This window comes from Dipodomys ordii, unplaced genomic scaffold (assembly GCF_000151885.1).
Source record: "Dipodomys ordii isolate 6190 unplaced genomic scaffold, Dord_2.0 Scaffold105, whole genome shotgun sequence".
In the NCBI taxonomy this organism is placed as follows: Eukaryota; Metazoa; Chordata; class Mammalia; order Rodentia; family Heteromyidae; genus Dipodomys; species Dipodomys ordii.
Window position 1 is genome coordinate 2,280,543 of NW_012267321.1, and position 11,355 is coordinate 2,291,897.

Genomic DNA, 11,355 nt, shown 5'->3' on the forward strand with positions numbered 1-11,355 from the left:
TCTTATCTCCAATAAACCACCAGAAAACCAGAAGTGAGGCTGTGGCTCAGGTGGTAGAGTGCTCACCCTCAGCTGAAGAGCTGAGGCACAGCAGCAAGGACCAGAGTTCAATCCACATGAGTAACCCTCCCCCCCCAAAAAAAAGATATAAAGCTGTAAAGGAGACTCACAGTGATGTCCTCTACCACAGGGGCCCTGGGTTTGATACCTCAGCACCACTTAAGCAAAAAGAAAAAAAAGCCAGAAGTGGCACTGTGGCTCAAGTGTTAAAGCGCTAGCCTGAGCTGAAGAGCTGAGGGAAAGTGCCCAGGCCCAGAGTTCAGGCCCCAGGACAAGATCCAAACAAACAAACAAACAAACTTTACTGTCATCTCCCAATCTCTTCCCCTGTCTTTGTTTAAAGAAGCGAACCCTCCTGTCCCAGGTTGGGTGGATCACCATGTCTGCCTTACATGTCATTGGCAACTTCTGAGTGAAGCTGAAGGCCTTGTCTTAGGTTGGTCAGACTGGCACCCCCTCTTATCCTTCTCTGGCAGCAGTTACTCTCAGTATGGGGGGGGGATTCATTTATATGTATCTTGATCTTATGTAGCTGGCTGGCTAAACTCATAAGAGAGTTTGGAGTGCACATATAATACAAGGAAAGCATAGTAAAACCATCAGCAAAAGCATTCCCAGGCCAAACAATGACATTAGCAATCCTTTAACATAAATTAGGGAAGAAATATAGTGTTGAAATTGTTTAGTTTTTTTTTTTTTAGCAGTTTTTGCCATTTTAGAGTCCAGAGGTAGGGCTTGTGTAGTATTATGAGCAAGCTGATTAAGATAATGGGCAGTTTGTACATTTTGTGTTAGCGTCACAGTAGCTGTTGCTGAGGAGGCAGCTAACGAAATAAAGGCCAAAACATCAGCTAAAGTAGCCCAATAAATCAACGAGGGAGCATTAGTTCTTTCAATTGTCTTAACACCTGAATGCCAGAATCTTCATACCAAGTTTCAGAAATATTTACAGGAAGCATAACAAAAGATGGTTGTCTAACAATAAGTATGGATTCAGTTATGCCACTATACAAGCAATTAGTAAAAGAACAATTAGAGCAGGTAACATTAAAATAATTAGCTCCCACAGAAATATTAAACAGTCTATACATAATGACATGGGTGGTTATACAGAACTCATAATTTTTTTTTTGGTTCGGTCGTGGGGCCTGAACTTTGGGCCTGGATGCTGTCCCTTAGCTCTTCAGCTCAAGGCTAGCGTTCTACCACTTGAGCCACAGCACCACTTCCGGCTTTTTTCTTTTTGCTTATGTGGTGCTGAGGAATCGAACCCAGGTCCTCCTGCATGCAAGGCAAGTGCTCTACCACTGAGTCACATTCCCAGCCCCTCATAATTATTTTTTAAAGGGTGAATTGGGCCAGGTTATGTTGTTGAGTGCAGCCACCAGCATCCAAACATGATGTTGAGGATGCCCATTCATCCACCACAGTCCAAGATTGTACTTATTAGTAAGATTAGCTCCAGACCAGTCCATTAATTGAGAATTAGTTCCAGAAATATTGGTAACAAATGACTATACATGCCTGCACCTTATTGGATGAGAATCTCCTGTAGAAACTACTATTTTTGAAGAATTAATGCAACAGGGTATCATATAGGATGGAGTCGAATTTGCATGAACTGGGTGTTCAGTTGGCTAAGATGTCATCTGCATATTGTAGATCTGATTTTTTTCGTCCGTGATCCAAATTTTATGATTCATGGATAGCATTATAATACAGCCTGGAATGGAGCCTTAGAGCTGGTGGTAAAGCATAAAGGAGTTCCAATGCTTGAAGCTGAGATATTTCCCATCTTGGTGTGCTGGATGAAGGGATAGGGGGTTGTACTGTATGGTGATCTATTGATGTGAATGAGTACTTCAACTCCCTCCCAAGTTGTAGGGTGCACAATCGGGGGATCCGGCACATAAGCCCAATGTGTCAGCATTTGTGTCATCTGAATGAGCCTCCGCAATGCTAATGTAATGATCAGGCAACAAGTGAGATTTATTTTCTTCCTGCGAAAAAACACAAACATGTTCTCGACCCCAAGTTAAAAGCAGATCGGGGCCCGTGCCAATCACCTGTTAAAGGATCCTTTCACTTAACTTGGGCAAAAGCTCTTTGCTCTCTTTTTTTCCCCAAAACCGCTGTGCTGCAGAAAGGCCATTACAATCTAAGGTTAAAAAATTTAGTACAAATAAAGTGTGAGAAGAATATTAACAGGAGAGAAGGAGTGTAATTCCCCCATTTTAATTTAAAAATTGGGTGTTTTAACAGCCCATTGATTTGTTTAACAATTTCTTGTTCTTGAGAAATATAGGGAATATCTGTAGAGTGAAAAATCTGGTAAGATTTACAAGGTTGAAAAGTTGTCCGATATATGCTTAGGAAGTCCCATAGTGGCAAAGCAGTGTAGGGAAGGAGCAATACAATGTTTGCTAGTTTTCCTGGCAAGAGGAGTAGCCATAATAAAATTAGAGTATGTATATGGTAACATGGACAAAGCGAAGCCACCCAAAAAATGGAATCAGGCAGGAGTTTAGTCTATTTTTTCCACGGTGGAGGTGGTCAGGGTAACAATGTAGATTTCCTCCAGGTGACTGTCAGGCTGTAGCAGCAGCAGCAGCAGGGTCTCTCAGTGGCTCCAAGGGACTGTCACACCTCGTGCTGGGCTGTAAATTTCTACACAGACTGGTTAAGGATACAAGTAATACATAGGCTTGGCAGGCTGTGGCCTCACAATATTTTTTTTAATTTTTTATTGTAAAGATACTATCTAGAGGGTTACAGTTACATGAGCAAGGTAATGCTACACTTCCTATTGGACATTGTTACCTCCTCTATTGTTTTCCCCCTACCATCCCTTCCCTCCCTACCTTCCCCGCGGTTCTTTTTTTTTTTTAATCGTGGTTAAGTGATTACATAATTTCCCGAATATCACAGTATTGTAGAATAATGAGGCTCATTTAAAGTCAAAAGTTCATTCTAACTTTCCTGGAGCAAATTGTCTATCATGGTCTATGACATATAACGGTGCAGAGGTGGGGGGCACGTGGGGGGGAACCAAGATGGCAACTGGGCAGTAGGGAAATGCCATAGCTCTCCCCAACCAAAAAGAGAGTTCGAGGTCCAATGCTTAATCTCCCCAAGAGACCAACAACAACAAAAAGACAAACACTCAGAGAAAAACAGGAGGTGGAAAATAACAAAAAAGAAACAGAGGAAAAGAAGAATTTCAGAACAGAGAAGAGCGAAGACCCCTCCCCCAACCTTCACTCTCCGTGCCGCAGCGCACCAAGCTGCAGACAGCCGGCCTGGTGGGGGCTGCCTTAGTCGTACAGACACAGGGGCCTGCGTGCAGATCGCCTGCGTGCAGATCACCTGCGCAGAAGCCGCCTATGGTACTGGTTTGCAGACCTGCTGATCGCCACAAACAGAGAAACCTACCAGCTGGGAGTCTCCAAGAAGATCCCAACCCCACCCCTCATTCTCCAGAGCAGAGAGGCTCCATCCCGCCAAAGCTTCTAGGCACCTGCAGCAAGTCAGGCCACCTCCAGCCCGCCCATCGGGGGCTACTGGAGTCCCAGAGACTCAGGTAGCTGCCTGCAGATAGCTCAGAAGCCGCCTGAGGTACTGGTGTCAGACCCACCGATTGCAACGACCTGGCAGGGGCCGCTGGGGTCCTAGAGACACAGGGGGCTGCCTGCAGATAACCCGTGCAGAAGCCTCCTGAGGTATTGGTGTCAGACCTGCCGACTGCGATAAACGGAGAAACCCCTGAGCCGGAACTCAGCCCCATGACAAGAGCTCCCAGAGCTACACGGGACGCCCATGGAACAGCAAAGCAAAGGACCTACAAGGAAGTGGTGCTGATATGGAGAGTGTAAACCTCAGCACTCAGAACCTGGAAGGAGGCCCAGCCCCCACCCCTCGCTCCACTAGTTTTTAGGACTATTTTGACAATAGCCCAGGACAATTTACCAAGATGACAACCTTTTTAACTAGATAGTTCTTTTAATAGGGCTGATTTTCTAGGCAGATTTAGAGGGCTCAGGCCTGTACTACTATTTTCCATGCCTTGTGCTTCTGTTCATTTTGCCAAATTTTTTTTTATGACTCTGGTCCCTTGTTCTAAAAAGGGGATGATGGGTGAAAATTCATCTTCTGTAACTTCTTCAAGCTGACTCAGGGTGTTGCTCCTACCCAGCCAGGAACCTATAACCTTAGTCTATTTTACAAAGAGGTTACCAGGGTTAGATGTCATTAAGAACAATTTTTTAACTTTTGACAAATGCACAGACTTTTTTTTTGGCTACAGCAGTGTAGTTTGTTTAGCACTTTGGTTTGTAATAGCATCTTTAGGAATGTGACCGCTAGTGACCCTAACAATGCCTAAGTCACCTGTGCAGGCCTTTAGACAGATGTTAATAGAAACACACTCTTCGGTTTACAAACTTTTTTCTTGAACAGATAAATTTCATGTAGCTGGTGTTAGCTCAAAAGCTACTGTCAATTAGGGCTTTTGGCACATACAGGGGTTGGGATTTAAACCATCCCCCACATTTTATAACTTTAGCTTTTTAGTACTATCACAGACTACTAACAAGTTTCTGTCCCAACAATGTAGCCATGGACATGAGACATGCTTACAACCTATCTTCCCATGACCTCCTGGCTCTGACCAATTTTTGAAGGGCCATGCACAAAAGACTGTAGGATCTGACATTTCTACCATCCAAGCAGTGGCTTACTCCTCTGGATGCTCCTCCATTGCTCTTGTCCCAGGAGTGTCTTCTCTAAACTGGGATAAATGCCTGATTTGCATTCTCTTAGCTGGTTGCTGGACTTGAACTCGGGGTCTGAGTCCTGTCCCTCAGCTTTACAGCTCAAGGCTAGCACTCTGCCACTTTGAGTCCCAAGGCAACTCTTCTGAGTAGTGGTGACATTCTCACAGGGACCTTTTTCTGCAGGGGCTGGCTTTGAACCAGTTTGCAGATCAATGAGTCTTATAAAAGGCCACTTTACTCCAATTAAAAGCAACAAGGTGGCCAACATAGAAGTCGCTTTTAAGCATGCTCTTACCTGAAACTTATTAAGAGCCAAAGTTACATCTGACAAACTTGTAAGAATCCTCTGTGCTTTGCTCTGGGCTTGTTGGAAACTTAAAAAACTTATAAGAGCAAACTGGAATGGCAATTAAGCAATTATGTTGGTAATCTTAATATTTCCACTTTGAGGCAAATGTTAAGAACAATTTTACTTTTGAACTTTATATCCAGAATCCATTAGTAATTTTTAAGCCTCCTATTAATCTCTTTTATTCCTTTATATTTTAGTTTTTAGTTACATTAAAAAAATCCCTTAAAATCTTGAGGGCAAGTGTCACTCATTGTCTCTTGGCTGCTTGTTTTAAAACAAGTACACATGAAAACTTTTAAACTCAAATGACAATTTTTCCTTAATGCAAGAATTACAATCACCATCCCTGTACCAAGAAGCTAGACTTAACACCTTTATGACTTTTAAAAACATATCCTAATTGTAGAACATCATTGAAAGCAAGTCACATTATACAAATACATTTTTTAACCCTCGTTTTAAGTCCAAGGGGCAGTTTTAGCAATACTAATCAGACCAACACATCACTAATTTTTACTATCATGTTTCTAATATTTATCTGTAGAGAAAAAGGACAGAACAAAGCTGGACCACTTGGCATGCACCTAGTCTCACTCTTTAGGGTAAGATGAACTGCGTTTGTGCCAGCTTGTCTTCTTTTACCATGTGTGGACTCCTCCCATGGCCCATCCCACCATGTATGACCAGCTGAACTGCACTTTTGGCTGTCTACCCTTTACCCCTAAAGATAGGTCTTTTGTTGGCTTTTAAGTTTTTTCCATTTCTTATCTCCTGGTTTTTGATTGAAAATACACAGTTTTAGACAGATACAACAGGTAGTGTATTTGACAGTGTTAAACAAACTTTTATATTTAAACTGCTAATATTTATTCCCAAATTTTAGCCAAGGGAAAGAAATTCCAAAGAGCCAAGGCATTTGTGTTAAGCCAGATAACTTGATTACAGTGTAAACAGCCTTATGCATTTTAAAATATCAGATTTTTTAATTTTTTAAGTTAAAGAATCCTTAAAAGGTCCTTCAAAACAATATGAAAATTCTTTAAAATTTTTGGTAATGTCCAAACCTCATTACCTTTTAAATTTTAAACTTAAACTCACCCAATTGTTACAGCATGCTGATAATCCTTATATTAAATATGTTCACAAACACATACAAAACACACACAGACCTTAAAGTGTGCAAAAAGTCAAAATCAGTTGTACATACATTTAAAACTGGTACCAATTCTAAAACAGAACTAGACAAGACAACAACCAAAGGCTGAGTTGGGGGCTAATGGGCCCCCATTTTTTCCCTACCTCAGAAAACCTAGAACAGAAAACACACCGAAGTAAACAAGACAAACAAGGCCACAAAGACAAAATCAGGTCTCAGTGAATGGGGCAACATCTCACCACCATTCACAAGTGGAACTGATATCCACTGACCCGGTGACTCGAACCTCCTCTACTCACCTCTGGAGGATTTTTCTTTTAGATTCCTGCAAACGTTGACCCAGGTGCCTTCCAAGGTGGAGGAGAATTCCCAGTCATCTTGGGGCAAGGGAAAGAAGTCCCTGGTGGCCGTCCCCTCAGACTGACAGGTTCTCCCCCATACTCAGACCACCTGGGCCAAGACCTGAGGCTAAAATCTTGCTGGTGTCACTTGCAAGTGGTCAGTGGCATTTTCATCAGGCTGCAAGTTCTCCTTGCCAGCACTTTTAAGTTATTGTTAAATCCTCCAGGTTTTTCACCCTCCACCACGTCCCTACTTCTGGATCCAGAGAGGGTGGAGGAGGTGGCAGTGAAGGGTAGAAAGGGGGGGCGGGTCAGGTTAAAGCGTAAGTAACAAAGATAGAGCTAGAGAGAAACAGATATTAAAAGGGTGTGTTAGCCAGTCTCCTCCAGGCTCTCACATCAGGATGAATCTGAGAGAAGAAACATTCTAAGAATTCCAAAATACATACACACAAACATTGAGACAAAACACATTTACAACATGCGCGTTGTAGAATGTCAGACAGAAAGTGTAGGACTACAGACAGGCCCAAATGTCCACACTACTGGATAGTTTACCCTGATGAGGATCAGGGGACATCTCCCCTGAGTGCAGTTGGCTGTCTTATAGTGCATCCACCAAGACTCTTGCCAACTCCAATACAGAACCTGCAGGCTACACAGATACCAGACAATCACAAAGCAGCAATGTTTTAACTTACAGGCCATTTGCACCATAGTGTCACTGAATCGTTTTATCCATTTTTTTTGTTAAGTTTCTAAACTAATGGTTCCTTCCTCTGGGAACCAGGGGTATAGTTCCTTGACAAAGTGAATGAAACTCTCTAACTGCCTCTGTCCAACTTTCACTCCTCGAGGTTGAAGCCTACGCTTAAGAGCCTGTATATGTGACATGCGGCTCTTACCGTGCCCCATAATTTCTTACTCCCAACTATACTGTCACCCACTCTCTTTTTCCGGGCGCATCTTCTTACCTTAGCGGGGTCCTCTGCCTTGAACGCAGGTTTTCAGGTCCCTAATTGGGCGCCACTTCCCGGAGCCTGCCGGCAACCAAAGGGAATCCTGAATTAGGGGGTAAGGAGGAGAAAAATAAAGACATAAGACAAAGCATGGGGTCGAGAGGTCTGCAGCTCAAGACTGCAGCAGACACCCAGGGTGAGGAGTCACTGCTGATCCTCTCCTGAGCGCATTGTCAAATTTCTGCTTCAAAATCACCACTGATAATGATGAAAATGACTAGGGAATTAGAGAATGAAGCTACCTCCTCAGAAACAACCAGGCATGAAAAGAGATCACTCATCACCCTGCTTTCAGGAATATGCAGAAAATGCTGACCTCTAATCTCGAAATGGGGTCTCTAGGGATGAAAACATTTTTAGAAAAAAATGGCCATTATTGGCAAAGAAAATCCTGTACAGGAATGTCTCATTCTATTTTCTTTCTTTTTTTGTGCCAGTTCAGGGGTTTGAACTCTGGGCTTGGATGCTGTTGCTGAGCTCTTTTATTCCAGACTGGCACTCTACCAATAGAGAGTGGAGATAAGAATAGGAAATAAAAATCTCATGGGCTTTCTTCACCAGGCTGGCTTTGAACCTTGATTTTTTGATATCAGGCTCCAGAGATTGCATCAGTACAGGGATCCATTGTTCTTTTCTAATAGCATATATGATATAAAAGAAAAGGAGACTGAGATGAAGACAGCTGGGAAGGTCACTCAGTGGTAGGTTGCTTTCCTAGCATGCATGAAGCCCTGGGTTCAATTCCTCAGCAGCACCTACATAGAAAAAGCCAGAAGTGGTGCTGTGGCGCCAATGGTAGAGTGCTAGCCTTGAGCAAAAGCAGCTCAGGAACAGTGCCCAAGACCTGAGTTCAAGTCTCAGAACTGAAAAAACTAAAAGAGAAGGGACACTTTGGGTAAGAAACTTTGGGGACACATGGCTTACACACCGCTGAGGTTGTTTACAGACAGTCATCTCAAGTTGGGCCTCAGTGTCTCCTGCCGGCCTACTGGGATCCAGGAGAGGTAAGTGACTGCACCACTTCCCTGCCCCCTGGAGAAGCACCCACATGAAAGTGAAAAGTGTCTTGATAATTGTCACATGGGGGAAAAGAAAAAGTTTACTGGGAATTTGGCTTGCCACACCAGGTGAAGGGAAAATCACTGCTCTCGAGGGAGACGACCTCAGCTGCCACCCTCCTGGACCCCTATCTAAGGAGCCCTATGCAGCTCTGAAGTGCCCATGTGCATCTCAGAAATGACCCACCCTGCCACACACATCCTGAGAGAAGAGGCGAGCACTTGTGTTCACTGCCACTGGAGAGGCGCAGCCTGCAGGAGAGACCCCAGGTTCCACACTCTGGGTAAGGTATCACCTTAGGAGCAGGGATTCTTGATTGAACCCAGTTGCATAATAAAGAAACAGGGAAGGATAGGAATGGGCTAGGACAGTGAAAAGAACAGGGGTTCCAGGCCCCTCACCCCTCAAGTCCTGTTGGTTCCTAACTTCGTCTCCCCTCACAGAGTCTGTCCTGGTTTATGACAAGTTAGGAGGTATCCTGATTGTCTAGGGGCTTGGGATGATGTGTTCACATCAGCGACTTTAGCATGTCATTTGACCCCAAAATTGCCCACTCTGTCTCTGTGATCCACTTCCTTCTTAACCTGCAACATCCCCAATGCAAACCTGGTTCATCTTCCTGGTATTTCTTCTGTGAAATGTGGGCTCCGTGTGGAGGAAAGGATGACACCTGGAACCCACTCCTGCAGCCAGGGTATTGAACTATAAGTGCATGTGACCCTGGGAACATGTCAGGCATGTTTCATGTTTCTTTCTTTAGTCACTCAGAGAGCTTGCACTTGATTCTTGCCCATTTTCCTTGAGCCCTTTTTGCTCAAGGCTAGCCCTCTACCACTTTGTGCCACATATCTACTTTCAGTTTGCTGGTGCTTAACTGGAGAGAAGAGTCTCAGAGACTTTCCTTCTCTGGGCTGGCTTTGAATTGGGAATCCAAGGTCTCAGCCTCTGAGTAGCTAAGATTACAGTCTTGATCCACTAGCTCCTTGCTTATTTAGAATCTTAGATTTGATTCTACAGAGGAGAAATGCAGCCGCCTTCACCTCAGAACCAGACTCACCTTCCCTTAATGCTATTTCTCCAGGTTCACCCATTTCCCTGAATATGCCATTTTCCACTTCCCAATGGATGAATAGAATTGGATTTTTCCTAATACATGAGAGACAGTAGGAGAGCATTTCCAGTGGTTTGAAGGTTGGATGGAGCATGTTGTGTTCCCTTGGCACCATGCAGGCCTCAGTTTCCCAAGCCAGAGCCTTTGAATGAGACTCAAAGAACAGAGAGGATGGGAGATGCTCATGTGTTTATGGGGTTGATCCTCTTAGGCCAGACAGTGGTTGGGTTTGTGGGTAATTTGTCTCTTTTCTCCCATTGTCTATTCCTTTCCTGCATGGGGAACAGAATGAGAGCCACAGACTTGATTATTAGGCACTTAATTGTGGCCAACTTCCTATGTCTTCTGTGTAGGAGTGTTCCCCAAACCATGGTGGCTTGGGGCTGGAGAAATTTCTTCAATGATGTGCAGTGCAAAATGGTCTTCTATCTTCACCGAGTGGGCAGGGGGGTGTCGATCAGTAGCACTTGCTCCCTGAGCATCTTCCTTGCTGTCAGCATCAGCCAAGGGCACTCCAGGTGGGCAGGGCTGAAGGGGAGAGCCCACAAGCACATTGTTTCCACTGTCTACCTCAGCTGGGGGGTTTTCCTCCTGGTGAGCATTGTTAATCTCAAGTTCATGACTGGACCCAAAGCATACGAGAACATGACAAGCTTTAAGGCCTATGGATACTGTTCTTCCGTGCGTCACGGCCCAGCTGCTGATGTGGTGTATGTGGTCATGCTCTCGTTGCCTGATGTTCTATGTCTGGGGCTCATGCTCTTGGCCAGCACCTCCATGCTTTTTATCCTGTACAGACATAAGCAGAGAATGCGACACATCCAGAGGATCAGCGTCTCCACCAGAGCCTCTCTCGAGTCCAGAGCTACCATAATCATCCTCCTCCTGTTGAGCACCTTTGTCTCCTTTTATACCATGTCCTGCATCTGTCAGACTTGCTTGTCTGTGATTTACAACCCCAGCCCTGTGCTGCACCATATCTCGGTGTTTGCTATGGGCTGCTTTCCATCCCTCTGCCCTTTCCTGCTCATGAGTGGACACTCCACTCCCTGCAGCCTCCTCTTCACCTGCACAAAGAAGAAGAAAGTGGTCCTCCCCTGAGAACCACCAAGCTTGCATCTCTGCTGAACTTTGCTTGTCCATTCAACAATCTCCACACCTTGATAAAAGTCATCTGCTGAGAGATAGAAGTGTTTACAAAGGTCCACTTCTGCACATTTGTGTACTATATATCTGTGTGTGTGTTCATCTGTCTCTATTGTGCTGGCCCACAAAATTTTATGAAAGTGGAAATGTTAGATTTTTTAATAATGCTTATTAGGTCATGTCAACTTCTTCCAGAGAATCTGCTCCATTAATTGGTAGTCGTGTCAAATTCAAACTCACTTTACATGTTTCCTAATTCCATTTTGAGTCTTTTGATTTTTTTCATTCTTTCTTAATAGTTCCCTATGCAATGAAACAAATAATTCTTTTTTTAATTAA

The 11,355-nt window shown here is 44.0% G+C and overlaps 1 protein-coding gene across 1 annotated transcript in view; it reads left to right on the forward strand.

Moving 5' to 3' along the window:
* Positions 1–10,971, forward strand: part of LOC105994191 (vomeronasal type-1 receptor 4-like) — a 30,984-nt gene extending 20,013 nt beyond the window's left edge. Inside the window, exons 2-4 of the mRNA XM_013027620.1 lie at positions 3,336–3,446; positions 3,541–3,640; positions 10,224–10,971. Coding sequence (XP_012883074.1) covers positions 3,336–3,446; positions 3,541–3,640; positions 10,224–10,971 — 959 coding nt within the window. The remainder of the gene's footprint in view (positions 1–3,335; positions 3,447–3,540; positions 3,641–10,223) is intronic.
* Positions 10,972–11,355: the final 384 nt, after the last annotated feature.